This window comes from Zosterops lateralis, assembly GCF_965231275.1.
Source record: "Zosterops lateralis genome assembly, chromosome: 4".
Lineage (NCBI taxonomy): Eukaryota > Metazoa > Chordata > Aves > Passeriformes > Zosteropidae > Zosterops > Zosterops lateralis.
In genome coordinates, this window is record NC_139765.1 from 9,094,392 (window position 1) to 9,117,066 (window position 22,675).

Here is a 22,675-nt window from a genome sequence, read left to right on the forward strand (position 1 = left end):
GTGCCTTCAGTGGCAGACCCAAGTGTTACCCAAAGCAAAGGGCACTGTATAATAACAGGTCCTTGCTTTACCTGTAGTTTTTCACATACTGCCAAATCCACTGCTAAAATCCTAGAAAGCCTTCATGACAGTTGACAGAAGTGCAGCATTCCACAGATTGAATGAGCCAACTGATTTTAATTTGCACTGCAATGAATTTGGATGGGGAGTGTGCTGGTTACCAGCTAACAGGATGGGAACTGCCAGCTGTGGAAGAAGAATATCTCAAAGAGCTCCAGCTCCATTTCTGGCTTTTGTCTAATATCCAGTGTGCCAAGCTGGATTTGCTAATAATAATTACTGGTGACAGCAAATACTGACAAGTACTCAACCATTATGCTTCAGCGTCTTCCTGTTGCTGTTTTATGAAGTTGCCCTAAAGCAAGAGTTGGCATCAACACAGAGGACTGAAACTGCAATATTCTCTTTCATCATCTTTCTTAAAGATACCAAGCTTGCATGTGAATTTGAAGTACGGACCACCTACAGGAACAGCCCCTGGGGGCTCCATCGTGTTGCTCTTCAGTTCAAGATTACCACTGAGCTCAGTGAAGTCAACAGCCCAATTTTTGGGCACATGCCATAGGGCCAATCCCCTTCTCCATGAAGTCATTATTTTTTTATAGATTTAACTCATATTTAAAGCAAGTAACTAACTGCCTTTGTAAACCACACTGAGATTAAACTGAGTTAATCCCTTGGCACTTGAAAGAAATACCACAATTACTATTTAATTAATGGAGTCATATTTTAGCGGCTCCATGGCTTACAAATCTGAAACATGTTGCTAAATGTGATAGGGAAAATTGCTCCCTGGTTTACTGCCAACATTGCCAAGCATAAATTTGCCCTTTGTGTTTAATGGAATGGTAGATTTAAAACTGCCTCCATTAAAACACTGAGGTTATCCTAAAGATACATTTGAGCCACTGGGCCAACAACTTCTCCAAAGTCATTCAAGACTATCTCAAGTAGCTGTACAATTACATAAGCATGACATTATTTCCTATGGTGTGCTGTGGAGATACCAGTGTTTTCTCTGTGGAATATGTAACTGCTTTTTTTAAACAGGAAATAGAAGAGTATTTCAAAGTTTTCCTTAAAAATACTGAAAATACACACTGATTTTAACATTACTGTAAAGCCTATATGAGAAAGGTGTAAAGTCTTGCAATAGATCGAACTTGGTTGAAAATTTTGGTTTATATGTCATTTTATCACAGTGAAATACTACTGAAATAAAGACCTGCTGAGCAGTAAATCTGTTATTACTTTTACAGAAGACGTCAATGCTATAATGATCATTACATATCCTTAGCACTGACAGAAGTAATCACAACACACTCAGCTGGATAACAGTGCTCCCCTCACATGAGGACTTAGTTCTAACCTCATTCTTATACAAGGCAGAGGTGGATCCTTAGGTGGGTATTTGTGTATGTAACACTTAGTGGCACTTTTGACAAATTTTGGGCTTAACAGTTGTCACCTGCATTTTTCCTAGAGCTCTCCCAAACCTGGACATTCAACTCCTGCACTTGGTCCTCAGGCTGCCTTAGACATCTCTTAGCATCATGATGCTGCAGTCAATGCTTTCCCTGCTGTCTTTGGCACACCCTCTCCACTTCTTCTAAGCAGTCAAATCATTCAGCCTTCTGCTACAAAAATTGGCCCATCTCCTCCCTAGGCTGCATGAGTGTGCCTTAGCTCTTCCTGTGCCTTCACACTTGGGGGCTTTTAAGACACTCAGCAGAAGCATCAGCATCTTTGTTCTTGTTTGGGACTGTCTGTTCTATAAACTGCATTTCTACCAGGTGCTTTGTCAAACTGCTGTGCTTGGGGTTCAGCTACTCATCTCATTGGCTCATCTTCAGTTATGAAACAGGAACTGAAGATTACCAGGAGCTCCATAACTGTGAACTCCAGCTGCAAACTGCATTTCTTTAATCTATAGTGTATGAGATCATTTATTAAAAAAAAAAAAAAAAAGTTCTCAACAAAATTTTCCAGTTACCTCTAAATGCCATGTGCTTTGTCACTCTTTCTCAAAGAAAACTAATTATTTATTTAGTTCTCTGTTCACTTAGTTTTCCCTGTTGTTTAAGAACCCTTCTGACCTCTAGGGAACAGAAAACTCTCCCTAGCAGAAGGCAAGAGTAAAGAAACAAACTGAAAATGTTGTCTACAGAGCTCACACTTTCAGCTAGGAAATCATACTGGATGCTTTTCAAAACAACTCAAGTTCTGCAGTTTCACAAAACCCTTAGTCATCTTTTTTGGTTTCACCAGTCACGTAGTGAAGTCCCTCACAGAGAGTCTCCATTCTCGGGGAGATTTTCCCAACAGCATCAGTGCCCTGGTAGAGTACCACCAGTGACAGGGAACATGTGGAAATCTAATTTCATGCCCATGAAAGAACTGTAGACAGTGCTTTTTTGGGCAAGCATTCGTGGAGGTCAAGAACCTAAAGAAACCAAATAAACCACAGATAGACAGCAATGCCTGCACAGAGTTCCTTCTATCAAAGCAAACCCACCTCCTGCTATAAACATCATCCTTTCGTGTAGCAGTCATCACATCTCAGAAAAGATGGATCAGAAATTTCCTCTCACTCAGAAGCCATATGAAAGAAAATTTTCAATGAAGAAAGTCCTTTCTGAGACATTTCTCCAAGCTAAAAGTGTCTTTTTCCCCATGCCTGCTTCTGGCTACCAAGTGTCTAAGAAATACTTCATGCTCTAATTTGCACTGGAAAGATAATGAAATTAGAACACTTGCCAGATTGCAGGAATACAGCAGATCAATAAATCCAATACATGACTCACACTCTGCCTACAGGCAAGCCAAATGAGGTGTGTGATGACAGGTACTTTGTCATTCACAGCCACACAAAACCAGAGCTGCCTTTCTGCTCCAGGTATAAAACAGAATCCAATGTGTACAAATGCTATATAGTCAGTGTATTTCTACAGTCAGACAAAAACACTTCCATGACTTCAAAACAGCTTTCATCTGTCCCTAGGAAATGTTAATACAATTTGGCAGCCACATCATATAAAAGATGAATCTGCAGGAAAAAAAAAACCACTAATAATGTTCACAGCTTAACAAAAATAACCAAATCAAAATTAAAAAACCCACACAACTCTCACACAGAAATTGCTAAAGGGCCAAGTGATATAATACCATTTTCAGTATCAACTAAAATTTTTATTTAGTGACACTTGTGGAAGATTTCCATAGTTGAAGAAGCTCATTTATGGAAGCCAAGAGCCAGGCATGTTTATGTCAGCTCTCATGGGAGCAGGTGCCTGACATAAAAGCATTTTAATCCTGTCTTTATACTGCAGGTATGTGACCATGAACACACACAACACATGCCTGTGCTACCATGCAAGTGCCACCAAGTCCATTTGTTGGGCTGGGCCATTTACATGAATTACAGTGCTAATTTCTGCACTTCCAATACATTTTTTTAAGACTGTTCCTCCTTACACAGATCTTCCCTGATGCCCTGTCAGTTTGGCATTATTACCTTACTGTAGCTGCTTGTTCAACCCTGGGCTGGCACTAATGTTAGTTAAACAGAGGCTGTGCAATGACAGCATTCAACAAAGAAAAGCACAAGGCAACAAGTGTAGCAGAAAAAGAAAGCTTCCACACTATTTAATAATAATTTTGCCTCACAGTGAAGGCATTGGGGCTTAGATAATACAAGAGGTTTTATGTCCAAGAAAGCTGCATTGCATGAAATAAGGTTGAATTGAAATAGATTGTAATTAAATTAGTCCAAAAAACTGTGCAGGCACTTATCCCTGACTTAAGCAGTTTATTGGCTTTAATTTAAACCAGTTTAATTGGTTTGACTAAAACTGAAATACGTTCCTCTTAAAACAAGCATCACTGTTTTTATTACGCTTAAATAAAAGACAATTCAGATTATAAGAGCACAGCTTACTGGTTAGAAAACCCTTAAAACATCAAGAAGTGGAAACATTCAGCTAGTCCACCCAAGACTCATGTTTAATAACATCTATAGCTTTATCACATCTTATAACCAGAAAAACTTGGTTCCATGAGAACAAATAAATGCAGAACAATGCTTGCAAATAAAGCCATTGCAAGCAGCACTCTGGTGAAAAACCTCTTATAGAAGTAATGTCAATTTTTTGACTCAGTGCTTAAATTAATATTTGAGTAAATTCAGTAATGCCTGAACTGACGCAGAAGAAAGCTTGTCTCAGTTCACTTGAAAGATAGCAAGGCTAGGCAAGGTGAAGGAGATCTACTCCTGAAGTCCAAAAAGAACATGTGCTTGACAAGCTGAATTATCAAGAACCCTAAAGGAACAGGGAGATCAGCAAAAGTAGACAACAAATTAATTTCCAGAAACTAACTGTAAAGAGAACCTGACCAGGGATCTATTCAGCTTCAGGGTGAATTGATTTGGTCACATATTTCAGAAAAATTTACAACATGAGCTGTGAATTACAACCATACACCACGGAGTCTGAAGTGTGATCCTTCCCAAGTGAAAAATACTGAAAGCCTCCCACCAGTGCCATCCAACACAGGACAAGAAGCAGCTGCAATCTCTGTGTGGTGTCCCTTTATTCAATAGTCACTTTGGTCTTAATACACTCCTGCACATCCAGACAATTCTCCTTCCTATTTTTCTTTGCAGAAATAGGCAAGTACTCTAGAGAAACCCTCTTCACAAATGATCTCCAAGTGGAGTGCGCTTTAACCTTGATTTCTAAACTCACTGCCCACACTGTTCTTGGTTGTTTTCCTTCCTATGACCCTCCTGTTGCCCTGTCACTCCCCAGTGCCATTTCCTCTGTCTTCACAGTTTACTGGTTCTTCCCTTCTGATTTGGGAAAACAGCCTCGTACAATGAGCGGAAGAGGCAGATGACCTAATGGAGCTCTTCCATCTCTAACTCCTATGAACAGTGCTTCTAAGTGACTCTTTTGTTGGTTTGTTTGTCCCTTCTAGCATAATTGGGTTTTTAACAAGTGCATTGTTTGCTAGAATGCCATGAAGGAAAACATGTTAAAGCAACCAGCTGGATCTAGTTGACCTATAAATTCATCTGCCTGTTTTCTAACTAGGTATTGTCTCATGGCTGTATGATATAGTGATTGCTCAAACAAAACAAATTAAATTCTGAAAGACACCACAGTTCTTTTACTGCGTTTAGGTCTGGTTCTTTGATATGAGAGGTTTTGTATCAAACTGGCAACAAGAAAGGGTATAATAAATGCTATTTAAATGCTGTAGCAGGGCTGAGCTCTTTATCACAAGCTTGTGCTTATTATGTTTCCTATAACATTTCGCTTTCCTCATGTATTCTATACTGCCAGGTACTAAATTAGCATTTTAAGATTTTATAGTAGAATTAAGCAGGATGCATAATTAACTGCACTGTTATACTAGAAAAGATGAGCCAAAGCACAATAAAAACTAATTTGTTTATTTTACTTGAAGATTCACTTACACTGATTACAATTTTTATTCTGAAACAGCTGTACAGATAAATGACAGATCTGATTTAAAGATGCATAAAATGTAGCTTGCAATTTATTTGTGAAATTGCCTGACAGTGAGATTCCACTCCACAGAGATTCTGCAGCTGATGACCAAGGCAATTGGCTTGATGCAATTACCAAATGAAAATATAAATAACATAAAGGCATAGAGAGCAGAAACAAATCTAATCATTGTCTGAAGAGTTACTGAGGGCTTAGAACTGGAAGCAAACAATTTAGTGCAGGAGACCAAAGCTTCTGCAGTTCGCAAATAAATCATTGTAAACTCCTGGAGGAAAAAAAAACCCAACCAAACCACAGCAGAGACAGTGATGGATTCCAAAATGAGAACTGACATGCTCAAAGGAAAAAGCTAGCAGACAAAAACCTGTTTTTAAGGACGCAGTCCTGTTTGCAAGCTCCCTCATAACTACAGCAGCAGCAGGAGAAGCACGAGGTCAGCCCTGAATCACTGGCTTGTATAAGGGGTCATTTGTAGCTATTCTCAGAGTGCTCAGACCGTGTCCCATTTAAGTCCATTTTGCACTGGAATAAAGGTTTACATAAGACACTGAGGAAAGATGAATGACACACTGAACACAAAAGCTCCGTGGAGGAAAAAAAAAAACCAAGAACAGCTCTTGGAGAAAGGAGGAGTTACTTTTTTCACCATAAATCATGTGTCCCACTAGAGATCACAGAACTGTAACTTACACAGCTGGCTCTCAAATTCAAGTGCACATGTGGTTGCTGGTGTGTAAAGGGCTGACACAGGGTGGCCTGACACCACGACTACCCTGGTGACTTTCCACAGCCTATTTAATCACAGCCCATTATCAAATGCCACTGCTGAAAAGCACAAGGAGCACGACTTTGTGCAGTGTGTGTTGGCAGTTACGGCTGTTATTCCCTGTTTCCCATGAGGCTGGTATGTCTGTGAAGTGTCCAAGAGATGAAGCTGATAAGGCATGGCAGCAGCTATCTCACCTGGGGATCTGAATGGGCTCAAATCTGCAGGTACACTCTGCTCCACTAGTCAGAGAGTGCTCCTTATAAAGGTGTTTCTCTGCTGTGTAGTTCTCAAATGTCTGAGCAAAGCCCCATTTCTCTGCTTGCAGGCAGAGCCTGCACACCCAGATCTGGGCTCTGCCTGAACATTTGGCCACAATACTGCAGAAGGACCCTGACCCAAGTTCTCAGGGCTCACGGTGATCTAGTAGGTGTTGTTAAGAGTGAATTAAAGTCATCCTGTATCTTTTTAAACAGATGATGCAAGGCAGGGGAAAGGAAAAAAAAAAAAAAGCAAAAAAAACCCAGATGGACAACAAGCTTTCCAGAAATATTGCAAATACTGTGTTATTTTGGATTCTGACAGTGGGCTGGAACTGTTTGTTCCAGATAAAGAATGAAGACCTTCATTATTTATAAGCTTTAAAGGACTTTTCTCACTGTAAGACCTGGAAGCCTGGCTCTACAGACACAACATCTAGGTGAAAGAAGGCAGAAATATCCATCTCTTCTACCAGCAGGAAATTGAGGCATGGATTGTCCCACTGGCACACTTCACCCTGCCTGGCAGCTGCTTCAGGGAATTCACCAGGGTGCCAGAACAGGCTCTGCACAGCTCCCCAGGAACATACCCATCAAATCCATTGTAGTTTTTCACAATGAAGAGGAGCAGGTGTAAATGAGTGACTTAAAATGGGTTTGGCTGTTCCCTACTCACAGCTATAACCTATTCAAATTTCTTTCCTAACAGCACAGAGGTTTTGCTGCAGAACACCTGTCTATACCAGCTCCAGTAGGTTTTTAGCCTGCCATAATTAGTTTGAAGCAATGTGAGACCTCTCCAAAGCCTGTGTTATACCCCTCTGACGTGTGTTTTGCTGTGTGTTCAAACACTGCCCTGATTTGTTTTAACTCAACACAGTTCAGCAAAGTAGAAAGGAAATTGAAGCTTTTATCTTGATGTAGAGGGCAGTAGGAACAGAGCTAAGCCAAGGGGAAAATCTTTGGGACCTGTTTGAGGACAGCATCTACAATAATGTTCTCATTCCAATAAAAACAGAAAGGGAGCATATTCGCATGATAGATGTTCAGCTCACAATATTCTAAGAACTTAATTGCTTTACATTCTTCATGAGTTGCAGAGGCTGTAACAGAAGGCAATAACCATTATCCACCAAAACAAGCAAGTGTAAACATTCTCATGGAAGCTTCCTATCAAGTCAGGAAAAGCTAGGCACAACTACAGCATCACTGCAGTGTCACGCATTACTCCCTTCTTGTGGTACCACAACAAGATAAGACCCAGAAGAAGCTGCTTTTCTTCATATCATCTGCCCAAAAGAGGTAAAGTATTTCCAACTAGTGACAGTACCAGATATCCCACCTACTTAATATATATTGAACTGTGTAACAACCCCTTGACAGGGAAAAATCATGGATTGTAACACTCCAAAATTTAGGAGCTGTGTTAACCTTATCCTACGTGTCCTTTCTAAACAACGTGAGCAAGTCCTTAATCTGAAATCCCCTATCAATTGTTGACAGTGCCCAGAGCAAACTGGATGCTGCCCAAGGAATTTGAGAGCAAAATATCACTCAGCACATTAAAAATGGCCTTGGAAAAGTGCGGTCACAGATGAGGTATTTGTAGAGGTGTCAGCATTAAGCACACATGAAGTACACAAAATGAAGAGAGGACCTTTGCCCAAATCCCAGCATGGTTGAAGCTGTAACAAACATAAATCAGGAGTGATGCAGTCCCTATTTGAAAAATGACAGCTTTGAAATGGCCAGAAGTGGCACTGGAAATGAAGATAATAAACTGACCTATGACAAGTAATGTAGGTTTGTCCTCCTACAATTCAACATCCATTTCAAGGATCAAACAGCCCTGCTCAGCTCCATGAATCTAAACTGACAAATGTACAAAGGGGTCTGTGAGGCTTCATTGCATGTGAACATCAATGTTTTTCACATTTCAGAATGTATGATGCTAATCTTAAGCACCTTTAAAGTTTGGAATTGCATCTGATTTGTCCACTGCTGAAATCCAGTTCACCTGGAAACAGCAGCACAGAACATTTATTTTATATGCATGGTCTAATGAGTATTTTGCCCAATTAACATGATGAAAACATTGCTGGCTACAGCACAACACCTTAAGAAAACAATTGTAAATGCTAATTTTCAGCTTAGTGAACAACCAGAACGGAATGCTGATACTGAATTTCTATCCTCAGGTGTCAAGAAGAGAATCAAACTGTAAATGCCAAAAATGGTCTCTAAAAAACTGCTGAATGACAAAGGATAATATTAAAAATACAGATGACCTACTCATGATGGCTAAATGCCTCAAATTCTTGAGCATATGAATACAATTATGCTTTTTTTCTGCATGCATGTACACATGCAGCTGTACAGCTGTGGCAAAACTGCCTGTGTAGCCACTACAGGCAGTAACACCCTGTGCTAAGACTATTACTTCATGCTTATTTATTTTTTATACCTTCTACCCTCTATATTTCAGGCAATACTTCCTAGCAATTAGGAAAGGGTTTGTCAAATTTTAAGCAGGCATTGCCACAGGGCAGAATTCAGAAGGACTGTGATGATGATAATTTGGTAATAAATCTTGATGTTCTGTTCTCAAAAAATAGTTACAGTACTCTGAACTATAAATTTATGAAGCTAGTTTATAATAAACAAACTATAAACTATAGAGCTTTTTAAAAAATAATTGCACTTTTCTTCATCCAGGATCAAAAACTTCCACCAGTTTCTTCAAATTTTAAAATCGGGGGAGTAAAACCTGCATCATGCACCTGGTAAGAAACGTACATAGCAACTGACCTGCCAGCTATGCTGATGATAACTTCATAGCAAATGTTAACATTTGAAGTTTCTTTTCCTTACTCATTTGATTAATAATTTCCTTTATTTAAGAGAGGTTGAGAAACCCTACATCAAAAGAAATTGTATTGTTACTAGTGATTTTAGATGGCTACCTGTAATTTTTAATTAATTGCATGATCATATGCAACTGTACCATTTTATAAGAGCAGAATGTGCAATTTCATGTAGTAACCTTATAGACTGTATTTTAGATGCAGCAATTTCAAGTTCACATGCCTGAAAATCAAAAATATCTCCTTTTATTCAGTGCTTCATAGCTTTCCAGCTTAACCTCTTCTGTTAAGATAATAAACTAAATTATACTACTATACCAACAAGTTAAAGAATATACCTTCTGCAAAGAAACCTGCCTACAGTGGTGACCTTAAATATCACCTTTACACAGACCTCTTTGTGCTGTTAAAAGCCAAGCATTCAGGGCTCTGGACAAATATGTGCTGGTCTACACCACTGAGTGTGTCAAAAACTGAGACTGGATTAAAAAAAATTATTCGCAAGCTTTTTCTCAGGGCCACAGGAAAATCCAGGCTGGAAGGGACCTCAGGATGTCTTTAATTCAGCCTCCTGCTCAAAGCAGGGTGGGCTCTGAGCTCAGACCAAGTTTCCTAAGGCTTGATCCAGCTGGGTCTTGAGAACTCCCACAGATGGAAACTGCACAGTCTCTCTTGGTAACCCACTTCCCAACTGTGCTTGTGGAGAGAATTTTTTTCCTTACACCTCATCTGAACCTTTTTTGTTTCAGGTAACACCATTGTCTCTTGTCCTCCTGCCATACAGCACCACTGAGCCTGGCCCCATCTCCATCATTTCCCTCTACACTGTGCAAGGTTGCATTCCAGAGCCTTCTCCAGACTGAGCACCCTCTGTTCTTTCAAACTCTCAGTGTCAAGCATTTAAAAAACTTCATTCTCAGTAGGAGTAATGCAAATTCAAACATTTGTTACGGAAGTGATGACGCTTAACACAACAGTCTAAATGAAAATAAACAAGAGGACATGATTTGTGTAGCAGTGATGTCTCTGAATCTTAGTGGGAATTATTCCAATCAGAACCTTGTGGAATTAAACCCTATTTGTATACCAGGAGGAACAATTTTCTGTGCTCACTAGGAACATTTTTATCAATATGGTGTGTGACATGCTCTAATAGGCAAACTGATTTAGCAATAGCTGTGTACCTGCTGAGACATTATTTGCTGCCCTTTATTAATGCTTCAGGTACACTCAAAAAAAAAAAAAAAAAAACTTGGAACACACTGCAGACCTCAAGGAAAAAAGTAAATGAGTAACTCTGTTGGAATGATATTATAATGTTAGTTTGCAAAACTAGAAATAAACTATGGGCCAAGATGCACAAAAAAACCCACAGATGGGTAAAATCTATTAATCATTTCTTAAGATAGTTTCAACTATTCTCACGTTGTTTTGGATGCTCTGATGCACACACCAAAGGGTGCTTTCCATAAGCATAACACTGGCTTTTCCTCTGCAACAGCATATGGTAATACTTCCTAAATTGCCCTTCTGCAACAGGTGCTCTGTTTTACGATGTAATTTTACCAGGATCTTTAATGTATAAAGCCATAAAATAATGAGGCTGTTTCCAAGGTAAATGGGGCCACCCATTCACTTCATCCTGTGTTAGAATGGGAGGCATCAAGGTGCAAACATGAAAGTGACTACAAACACAACACATTAGGGTCACATACTGCTTTGATTTATGCTCAACTACCACCTGAAGTCAGACTTTTAAGGTGAAGTTTGGGCATTTAATCTTTCCGCTACAGCCATCGTTGCATGTGGGTAGCCACAATTCATTATCAAAAGCCTCAATCAGCACAGAGTGCCTTGCACTCACAGAGCTGCCTGATGAGCTTATCCAGCAGCAAAGAACATGATGTGTCACTGTGGCGACATGGACGTGCCAGCCCTCACATCTGTGGCCTAAGAAGGCTGATTGTGCAAATTTTACACAGAGAATTTGCTGCTCAGCTCCTTCATTCTGGCACTGAAGGTCCTGCCCTCAAACCAACTGGTAATTTTCAGCATTATGCATTCAGTTATGTTTATTCATTTAAGAAAATGGCATAACAATGAAAGGGAAGCAATGAAAATGTCTGTTCCAATTCTTTACCATGCCCACGTCTCTTAATTTGTTTTAAAATGCAGAATAAATGCAGAGCACCTGAGTGTTTACACAGTTAATTAACTGATTTACCTCCTTTCCTAACACTATCCTCCCAGGGATAAATTAATGACTAATGAAATCCATCTGAATTATTTTCATCCATCTAATTAAACAAAGGCTATGGCCTATGGACTATTTTAACAAGCTATCAGTTGTGTTAAAGCTACCTCATGACTTTGCAATCTTCTCTTTTACCTATGGCTCTGCAGCATATTTCAATGCTCAATTTCCATGGGAGAAAAAATCAGCATATCCACTGGATCACACACAAGTGCTAGGCTGTCAGTAACAATCAGTGCATTAGGTGGACAAGGCAGAGACTGCAGAAACTGGAGGCATAATTCATTTTTTATACATTACTTTAACCAGGATGGGAGAACAGAAAAGGGAGGGTTGTGGTTGAGCTGTACATAGTTCAAGGAAAAATGGAGGGTTGTTACTAAACACAGGAAATTGTGAAGGGAGAGATGAAGAAAAAAGGTAGAATAACGCTGTTGATTAGGTTATTTATAAATGTATCAGGTTTTACATAAGTATGGTAATAATCAAATCATAATTTTCTGTACCTCTGATAAATGCTCTACAAACACACAGTGACAGCCAGAACCCTGGAGAGCTGACAGTCTGAACAGATGAGGCAAATAAAGGGGAAAGGGCTCAGACAGCGCTGACTTGCCCAAGGTCACATCACTTCTAAGTGGCAAGAGTGTCCTTTTACTGCTGTAGCTATTGCTTCCTTCCATGCCTTCTACAGTAAAAAAAGACAAAGCAAAGGTTTGTGCAGGTAAAAAGAAGCCAACAAGAAGTCAGTGCTGCTCTGAGCAGACAGGTTGGTAGGTCTGTGGTTTCCCCATTACTTATTTTCTAAGGCCATGCCAGAGCATTCTTGACAGGTGCTGGAGGAACCCTGCCCCTCTTTCCTTCACACACAACAGATACATCAGAAGTGACATGAAACACGACAGTCTGCTGCTTCCTTGAGATGCTCCATTCTGTTTCTGAGCATTGTGGCTGGGGGAGCTCTTGGGTATTTTCCCTGAGTAGTTTCAGACCAGGTTTCTGCCACTCTCCAGCTGCAGGGAGGGCAAACAGGGCTATGGCAGCATCCCAAGGCTCCTCCATCCCAGCCCTGCCACCCTGAGTAGCAACTGCAGCACTGCCAGAGCCACTCAGGGGACAGCACTGCTGAGTGTGAGGAACACTTGCCATCAGCAGCAGAGAGGAGCTGTGGAGACACCTGCCAGTCACATACCTGTTGTGCCTGTACTCCCTCTGCTAAAGCAACCCAAGGAAAGCAAATAACTGAGCCGTGATTTTCCTCAGCTGTTAACTTTGGCATCAGACTGCAGCTGTGCAGTTCCCAGTCAGCCCAGCACAGACCTTCCCCAAAACCCAAGCATTGCTGCAGCTGTTCCACAGGGTGCAACGTGGCTGTGATGTTCCCTTGGTCTAAGAGACAAGCATTAACCCCATGCCCTTTGCCTCGACCAGGAAGACTTCTGTTTAATCCCCAGATCAGGTCACTAAGCTGAAGAGCACAAACATGACATTTATAAAAGGACAGTGCCCACAGATGCTCGTCTGCCACGTTGGTGTTTGTCACCGACAGCTCCTCTTCCATGATTTAAAGTTACTTCTGAAATTACTCAAAACCTCTAAGCACATGTTACTGGGTTTTACCCACAGTCTATTTCAGTACTAGGGCAGACATAAGAGCTTTAACAAACTCACAGGCGTAAAAAGCCTTGATGTCTGCCAGGAGACCATAACCTTTGCAGGCTTTTGGTTTGTTGGGTTTTTTGTGGCTTTTTTAATCATTGAGAGTCTTATAAACAAGAAAATGACCCCAAAGGAAATCACACATCTTCCCTTCCCCCTTCTCCATCCTCCCTCATTATTTCTTTTCCATAGAATTACTTCTCTTCCACACACGCCGCCTGCAATGAAAGAGCAAGGAAAGATGTAAAACCACACACAATCTGCCGCTGAATCTCAAACACCAAATCCGTCGGGGACAGAAACCCCCTTCTCAAAGCACAATGAACCGGGGCACGAAAACCCCTTTAACACAGATTGGCGACCTACCGCTCTGCCAAGGCGAATCCCCTCCGCCGCTCCGCACCGCCGGAAGGATGCACGGACGGCTCTGAGCAGGAAACCCGCTCCGCTTACCTTGATCATGCTGGCGGGCAGGGGCGGTGATGGTGATGTTCCTGCCGGGCTCTCGGCGGGATGGAGCCGAGCTCCGGGGGCGGACACGGCGGCGGGATCGGGGCCGGCTGGGGCTGCTGCTGCTCGGACCGCCGGTGCTGCTGCTGCTGCTGCTGGGACCGCGGGGCTGGGATTGCATCAGCGGGCGAGGGCGGCGCGCACGGCGGGCGCTGGGAGCTCGGCGAGGGGCTGGGGGCCGCCCCGCCCGCCCCGCCCTTCCCGCAGCTCCCCCCGCCCGCAGGAGCCTCGGGAAGGAGCGGCGTGGCCGAACCCCCCCGCCCGCACCTTTGCTGCAGGCAGGGCAGGGTCACCCCGGCCCTAAAACGGCCCCGCTCGCCGGCCCAGGGGAGACAATTCGGTGCTTGTGCTGTAACTCAAACCGAGGGCGACACGTTCTCTCTCCAGCGTTAAACCAGCTCGTCGTTCTCTGAGTCATTTCCTCTGCCTCGCGTCCGACTCGGCTGACACATCAACACCTCGCAGTTATCCCTCCCATCAGCGGCTCTTCCCTGTTCTCCCTCGGCGCGGCTGGTGCTTAGTGCCCCAGCACTACCGCCCGACACAGAGGAGGATACACATCCCATTTTACCTGGAATTGCCCAGATGTTTCCCTGCTCACCCGTGCCCCCAGTCCATGCTGAAGGTCTGGTATGTACCTGCACAGCTCGGCACACTTCTCACCTCCCAGTTCTGGTACCTGGCAGGCAGCTGACTAGCACCCGAAGATTATTCTTAATTTAAAATAATAAATACACCAGCCTGTCCACTGTGTTGCTTCTACCCACGCTTATAAAACTAATACAAAAAAAACCCCATGAATTTTTCAGAGAAAATGTTCACAAAGTGCTTACTTTCATCATAACTGATTTTACGTTTCTTTTCTTCCTTTACTAATGTTTTCGTAGGTTTCCCCCCTCTGATCTCCTTTAGAGTTGTTGTAGGAAGTCGTTTCATCTCAGTGCGACTGTCAGAAGTGCCAAATTCTGCTCTGCACGATGTACATGAATTATTCTCTGTTCTACGGTGCCAGAGATTGGTTACATAAGTACATTTTTTGTTCCTGCTGCTCTTCAGCCAGCTAAAAAAGTGCTGTTTAGAGGATTTACAAGCATTTTGGATTCCAAAAGAACACAGGTAAGCAGCACTGCCCAAAATGCAAGTTCACATGAACAGTGATGTTTTGGCAGCTGTTTAGAAGAGGAGAAAGTTGGAGCAAAAATCAGGAGGCAGAGAAAGCAGCAAAGAAGCTTCAGGCAGGTACAGCTCATCATCAGGGCAGTACTGCCCAGGGCTCATGAGAGCAAATCAATCCATTCACAACAAGTTGTCTTCAGGTTATAACCACAACATAGAACAGCCAGGCTGGATCAGGCCAAGGGTCCAATTTAATTCAATATCCTGTCACTGACAGTACACTATAATAATGCCTGCAGAAGAGTTACAAGAAGAGAATAAGCACATAGAGGCACTTTGTTCCATATACTCTTTCACTATACACTCTTATCCTCAAAGGATTTATATCAACTTCCTGAAAGATGAATCCTCTAGGCTTAACAGGTCCTCATGGCTTTTTGTTCTATTGATTTGTTCCTTGAACCTACATAAAAGTTGATATCTTTCAGATCTTGTGCTCATCAGTTCCACAGTTTAGCTCTGTTCTGTGGAAAACCTCATAATTTTGCTTTATTTTGAATTTGCCACTTGAAAACTTCACATCCTGCTCCATTTTTTCTGATACTGAGAGGCTTTAAACACAAATGAAGAGCATTTTACACCCTGTATGTAATTTATGGTTTTACAGACAATTGTTGAATCCTGTCAGCCATCTCCTTTCTCCAGATGAGGAGTTCTAATCTTTTATGTTTACTATAAAAAAGTTCAATAACCTTGATCATCCTTGATTTTGGATGGGCACATGAGCTACACAATACTCTCAAAAAGCAGATCATCCCATTTACTTTTAATTTGCATTTTTTCCCTCCTCTATTTCTTTTTATTATAGTTCTGTTTCCTATTTGAACTGTTCATGAGCACTAAAGTAAACTGAACTATTTCTGAACTACTTTATTCTAAGATTTCTCTGCTAAAGGCAACACTTCATTCATAACCCACCCATTTATATAAATTTACCTTTTTTTTTCTGTGTGCATAATTTTATACTCACAGACATTATTATATTATATTATTTTTACAACTGTGTATTTAGTTTCATAAGGTCCTGCTGCAGACAGCCCTAGTTTGGCGGAATTGTTTTAATACCCTTACCCTGAAGGCTTTAAGTCTTATCAGCAAACTTGGTCCTTTTCCTGTCTGCCTCAATTTCTCCTCTCAATTACAGACTCTCTCTTTTGTTTCTTATCTCATACCCAATTAAAGAGAGCAACCATAAAAGCACCTTTCTTTTCTATGAGCCTTTGCTAAGACATTTTGTTAAATGCCTTGGAAATCCAATTTGATCGTATCCATTGGATTTTTGCTTCCTTTGAAGGAGTTTATAGATAGACAGGTCAGGATTTCCTTTCAGAAAAATCATGCTGAGTCTGCTTCTCAATGGCATATTTATCCATATATCTTTTTGCATTTCTTCTTATAGGTTGTACATTTTCTCCAGACTCACTTCAGTATCCTGAATGCCTAAAAAAAAAACCAGAACAAGCTGTTTGAGTGCAATTTGCCTCCACAACTCAGTTTACCAGTCTGAACAATCAGCCTTTTACCTAAATTCTTTGCCACATGCTCCACCACAGAGATGCATTTCAAGTTATCCTTAAACTACTGCCAACTACTGAGGTACAGAGCAGAATCCATGGCCTGGGCAAAACTAAGAAATAGGAGAATGAAAGGGTAAGAAGAAATATTATCTGTACTACAGAGGATTTGTGCAAAGCCAAACCACCATTTATTACATATCTAGGATGTTTTAAAAAAAGAGATCTTTGTATTGATCTTTTGCTTTTATTCAGGGCCAAGCTGGTCCTGAGCTTGCAAGTAAAAGTCAGAAAAAGACCAAAACTCAAAGAAGCTGCAGAACTTACTTTAAAATTTATGTCTTGCTGCAGCATCCTCAAACCTGAAGTTGCATTAGTAAATGTGCCATACAGATGTATTTTTGCAGGGATAGTTTGCATTACCTCAGTCTAGTTACAGCTCTTTATGTAACACTCCAGAAGTTACGAGGCAAAGGACATTAGATCTTTGCCTCTAGTGATTCACTCTGTTGCATTGATCCACCCAGTAAGAAATTACGTTTTCTACACTCCAAATATTTATTTTTTCAGAAAACATTATTCATTTTAACGCTAGTTTTTCCATTAACACCAAGAATCCTGGGAACGCTTGACAGCACTGTTAAACTTTAGAAGTTTTAATGAGTAAATTTTTCACACATATGAGAGAATAAGGTAGTTTATATGCTCCAAGTCCAAAGTGTTTCCACAACCTGTAGGGATTCACACGGTGAAGAATTTGAGTCACACACATTTTCCAAACCAGACCTGAATAAATTCACCTTTAAGCCACTGAAATATGAGGAATTTGAATATTTTGAATTATTGAATAATTATTTTTGAATAATTTGAATATTTTGGAATATGATTTCCACTGTTATGGAAATCAAAAGGCAGTATGATATAAAGCCAAATGGGAAGTGTTGAAAGAGGAAGCTTGTAGTTCTATAATTGTATAAAGATAAAGAGCACAAACCCTTCTTTCTTTCCAAGGTTTCCTCTCCAACCCTGATTGTATCCTCTGAAGAGCTTAGGGAGAAGGTAGAAACCTTGGTAGAAACCAGGTTTTCCATGTAAGAGAAAGCTAGGATTCTATGATTTTCTTTTTTCCTCTGAAATGGCATGAAAACTTCCTGTAGGAAAATGTGGAGAAAGCAAATTTGATTCAATCAAATGGTATAATTTAGACAAAGTCTGTGCTTCAGTTTGATCCTGATCTTTTAAAACTTTCAAAGCTCTTTGTAATATAAGCCCTTTCGAAATGTGTTCCAAAGCTTATTTGAAAAAAATAATTATATCTCTTCCAGAAATACCAGAATGTTATGTTTCGATCTTTGTCAAATGCTTTACTTCTACGTTAGTTTTTTACTAAAACTCAATCTTGCATAGTTTCTATGATTGCCTGTAAGTGCATTGGCACAAATATTTGAAATAAGGAAACACCAGCTTTCATCTGCAACATTCTTCAGGGAAAACCTGTGTTTGATTTTAGCCACAAAACTAAAACTCTTAAGAATGATTAAGAAGGTACAAGATTTCCATATAGCTGCCTTGCAGATGGGGGGAACATCTGTGGAAAGCTTTTAAATTGACAGAAGGACAAACCATTGGTTAAGAACCAGGTTGGTGATGCAGAAATTTTCTATCAGAAAATAAAAAGTATTATGTAATTATTATATGTTTATATATAAAGTATTATGTAATTATACACATATATGTGTTCAGATATGCACAAAATGTTAGGGTAGTTTTAAATTTGTTTTTATTTTGGGGAAGGAGGAGAGGTCCTTTAAATACTGCTCATGGTTGGACTCAATCCTCTTGGAGGTCTCTTCCAACCTGGCCATTCTGTAAATTCTGTAAAATTATGTCATTTGGGACTACAGCAACGACAGGAGAAGCTGATGATTGTAATTACTGTTCCTCTTTTTGGAGAAGGAGGAGAAAGGGTTGTTTGCAGAAACAGGAAGACGAATGCACCGTGGTCTGTCTCCTTGTGGAAGGCCTCGAGTGGGACAGATCTTTGTGCGGCAGGACCTTCTCCCGGTGCTCATTTCCTCACTTGCACCCTCTTGTTTTCGCACCTCCTTGTCCATGCCCAGCCCCGCTGTGTGCGGGCTCTGCTGTAGAGCCCCTTAGCAGAGTGATCTGGGTGTAAAATCCCAGATAAAAAGGCTGGGAGTGGGAAGCGGTTTGCCGGAGATGCTGAAGGGCGGAAAGCGACTCGGCTGGCGGCCTCACAAAGGGCACGGGCTGCACAATTCACCCTCAGAAAGAAACATCACAGACCCAGGGCCGGGAGAGGAGATAAAAGGGAAAGCAGCCACACAGCATCTGACAACCAGGGAAATTCTGAGAAAAAAGGCTGAAAAGGAGAAGGCCTGTGTGCGCCAGGGTAATTGGAACCAAATAAACACATCTCCCCCCCTCATCCCCACCCTCTGAGGGAAACAGCATTTTACGCATTCCTCCTAAACAAGCGCTTTGTGAATGTGTCACTTATTTCTGCTCGGAGAGGCAAGAAAAACATCGAGCTGCGGGAACTAACCAAGAACAGCGTTGTTTGTTTTTTTTATTTTCAACATTTCTTCCAGCCTTGTGTTTTCCAGCCACTCCCCTCAGCTCCGCCTCCTCCACGACCCTTCCAGAAGGTTCTGGGTGGCCGCACCTGCCTCTGCCCAGTGCTCCAGCCCTGTTGGACACACAGCCTTCCTTCAAGTCACATCTTCATCACAGCACAGCCTTCAAAGGGCTTTTAAAGGAGTTTAGGGGCTCCAGAGCTGGGAGTGGAGGAGGCATGGGGTGGGCAGCAGGGTCCTGGCCCACACCAGCTGGCTCTGTTCCAGGCTTTGGCACCGGGATCAAGTGAATCCTGAGCTCTCATCAAAATCAACCCCCTCATTCACCTTTTAAGAGAGGGAGCACCAACATTCCTTGCTCTAGTCCATTTTCCCCATCTAAAGTTACTCCCAAAGTTGCTTCTTTGTCCCCCACTCAGCCCTCCTTAAAAACTAAGTGGTAGAAAAGTGAGAGTGAGGAGACACTCAATGTTTTGTGCACTTGAGGGGGGAAGAAGCAAGTGGAGGATAAATCTCAAGTTCTCAGAACTGTTTAGGTGGGAAAAGACCTTTGAGATCATTGAGTCCAACCATTACCCAACACTTTCAAGCCCACCACTAAACCATGTCCCTGAGTGACACGTCTACACTTGTTTTAAATCTCTCCAGGGGTGGTGATTCCACCACCTTCCTTGGTAGCCCATTCCATTGTTTAATCAATCTTTCTGTGAAGAAATTCTGCCTAATGCTGAACCTAACCCTGCTCTGGTGTGGCTTGAGGCCATTTCCTCTTGTCCTGTTGGTGGTTGCCTGGGAGCAGAGCCCGACCCCCATCTGGCTACACCTTCCTGTCAGGGACTTGTAGAGAGTGATAAAGTCTTCCCTAAACCTCCTTTTCTCCAGATTAAACACCTCCACATCCCTCAGATGCTCATCATAGGACTTGTGCTCCGGACCCTTCACCAGCTTTGTTACTTTTCTTTGGATCAAGAAATTTGACAGTTAATGATAAAAGCCACTCAGCTGGAGCATCTGGAAGATTCAGTGCAGAATTGCTTGGTTTCATTATAGAAAGAAAAATCAATATTTAAAGATTCACCTAAACAGCTGTGTGGATTTATTGGTGTAAAACATTTGGGTCCAAAGAAGCCTTTTATTTCAAAGTAGGAGAATTAAATTGTAAGAATCAATGTGAAATCTTGATTTCTCTGGTGTTACTGGAATAGCTCTGGAGAAAAGGAGGCAGTGAGGCAGCTGGGCTGTGCCAAAGTGGAGAGCCTGCTTTCCCAACCTCCCAAGTACAACCCTGCCAGCCCAGAGAGGGGCTGACGCTCAGCATTTTGGCTCTATAAAAAGCTCAACATCCTCTTTGTGCTCTAAAGCTACACTGCGGTTCCCCAGGCTAAATTAAATCAAGCCTAAAAGACTACAGAAAGAAGTGCACAAAAGAAAAAAAAAACAGTCAGGAAATTTCAAGCTGTTTTCCAGGTCCCAGTTACCAGCACCAGGACTCAGAGCTGTTAGGGAGCTGTGAGTGTGTGTTGGGGCTGATTGAAAAGATGATTAAAGGTGTGTTTTGCCTTTGGGCATGAGACATCACCACTTCTGCCCAGGTTTTGCAGGGACGAGGGCTCCATGCTGGTGCTCCCTGGGACCTGGTGACCACCCAAGCCTCCGGGCTTCTCCTGCCATCCCTGATCCCAGGAATTTTTGCTTCCTCGTGGCTCCTCCTGCTGACTGTAGCACAACATGTCCTGAGTACCTATTCATAGGCGCTCAGCTATGAATCCAGTGCTTCTCTGAGCGAAAAGATACCCCAAACTTAGAAATTTCCATAGAAGAGCCACCACATTTCCTGGAAAAGGAGTACTCAGTGGAAAATGGTGTCTGCTAGAAAGCATATGGCAGCACAAATGCTTTCTGGCAAGCACATTTCTGGGCATGCACTGCCTCAGCAGGTAAACTGTTGATTAAAGTAGCATTAATGACTAGTAACCAACACATAAATGCATCTCTATAAATAGATATTGCTCCATATCCCAGGTTATCAGTCATAATGCTTCATCTGAGATAATGAATTCCACACAAAGTACCCCACAGTAGCTGTGTAATTTTTCTGTAAATTGTTATATGTTTGAGGAGGATGCTTTAGCATATAATTGTGGTGAATTAGGCTTGGTGAGGGATTGCAGCAGCTGCAGAATCTCTTTGTTGGGCTGAGCATGACATCCAAGTCCTCCAAGAGATGCTTTAATGTGCCAAGATCAATACTAGAGGGGCAGAGCTCAGAACAAATGGGCCACAAGGGCCAAGTTCTGATGGTAAATCAGTCTGGTAATGACATGCCAATGGTGTCACAGCTGGTACTGGCAGTCTGAAGGGTAGAACAGCCAAAGTGAGCCTCTGGTGTGGCAGCCAGAGAAGCAGAGATGGGAGTCCAAGGGCTAGCAGTGACCTCTGAAGAGAGAGCTGGGAGACAGACATTTGGTTTAGGGATATGGACTCTACTCTCCAGCCTGACGGATAATCAGTGGTCCAGAAAGGCAACAAGTAGATGAGTCGGTGCCTTGAAATCTGGTGACTAAACAATTTAAAGTAATCCTCTAAAACCTTCATTTTGACATCTGCCACAGGGACAAGATCCTTTTCTTTACACTGCTTTTGACAGACTCTGTATGGTACCATATAGAGTTGTGTATTCATTTATTTCCCAAATACGGTACCGCATTCTGAGCAGTAACAAAGCCAAAGCATTCCTGGTTAATGAATGGCAACTAGTCAGTGAAAATAACTGGCCATGAGCTATCTACGGATTAAAATTATACCTCTTCTAGTTTAACAAATGTAACTAGAAATTGCTGTGGGTTTGGTTTTTTTTCCTTTCAAATTAGGAAGTGCCAGTTCTTTGGAATACTTACTATAGAAGCAACTTGGGTCAAATTAAGTTTTTAGGGTACTAACTAGTACATAGCACCAACACAACACCTCTAAAAACAACACTGGTTGTTTTTAACAACCAGTTAAAAGCTTTGCTTTGCTGCTCTCCTGCCTCTGTGAAAATCCTCAACAATGAGCCACAAGCTTGCAGAGTGGAATGGTAAACCTGCTTATCAGGCCACTTTCTAGGACACAGGGCACTCATCCTTGAACTAGACTAAAAACCTGCACCAAGATGTAGGTGCATGCTCTTTTTCTCCTGAAGTTCAACAGTTACTTCCTCAGAAAAAAAGAAGGCAGTTTCCCATGCAACTGCAATTTCATATTTTGTTGTGCTGTGTCCAAAACTGGAACTTGAAAAAGTCGGGGGATGCTTATGTAAAAAGTTTGTTGTAAAAAAGGGAGGAAGCCTTTCAATTTAAGATTACTCCAAGTCCCTATTTACGGTAAAAGTCACAACAGTGTAGGACAGCCAAGCAGTAACAGCTTGTACTCCTGACCCGCTGGAAAGGAAAACTTGTCAACAGACTTTCTTAAAATGTGCACACGAAGACACAAAGACGAA

General features: G+C 41.7%; 1 protein-coding gene and 1 long non-coding RNA gene across 3 annotated transcripts in view; one reads left to right on the plus strand and one right to left on the minus strand.

Annotated features, from left to right (window-relative positions):
- Window positions 1-13,981, minus strand: part of BCAT1 (branched chain amino acid transaminase 1) — a 60,663-nt gene extending 46,682 nt beyond the window's left edge. Inside the window, exon 1 of one of the 2 annotated variants that reach the window (XM_083859045.1) lies at window positions 13,851-13,981. In XM_083859045.1, coding sequence (XP_083715171.1) covers window positions 13,851-13,859 — 9 coding nt within the window. In that variant the 5' untranslated portion in view covers window positions 13,860-13,981. Of the gene's footprint in view, window positions 1-13,763; window positions 13,819-13,850 lie in introns of those variants that run through there. The other variant, XM_083859044.1, reaches the window with a different exon arrangement.
- A 127-nt stretch (window positions 13,982-14,108) lies between these two features.
- Window positions 14,109-17,925, plus strand: LOC310908227. Its single transcript, XR_014589815.1, has 3 exons — window positions 14,109-14,537; window positions 14,795-15,023; window positions 16,483-17,925. It is a non-coding gene; the product is annotated as an uncharacterized lncRNA (long non-coding RNA).
- Window positions 17,926-22,675: the final 4,750 nt, after the last annotated feature.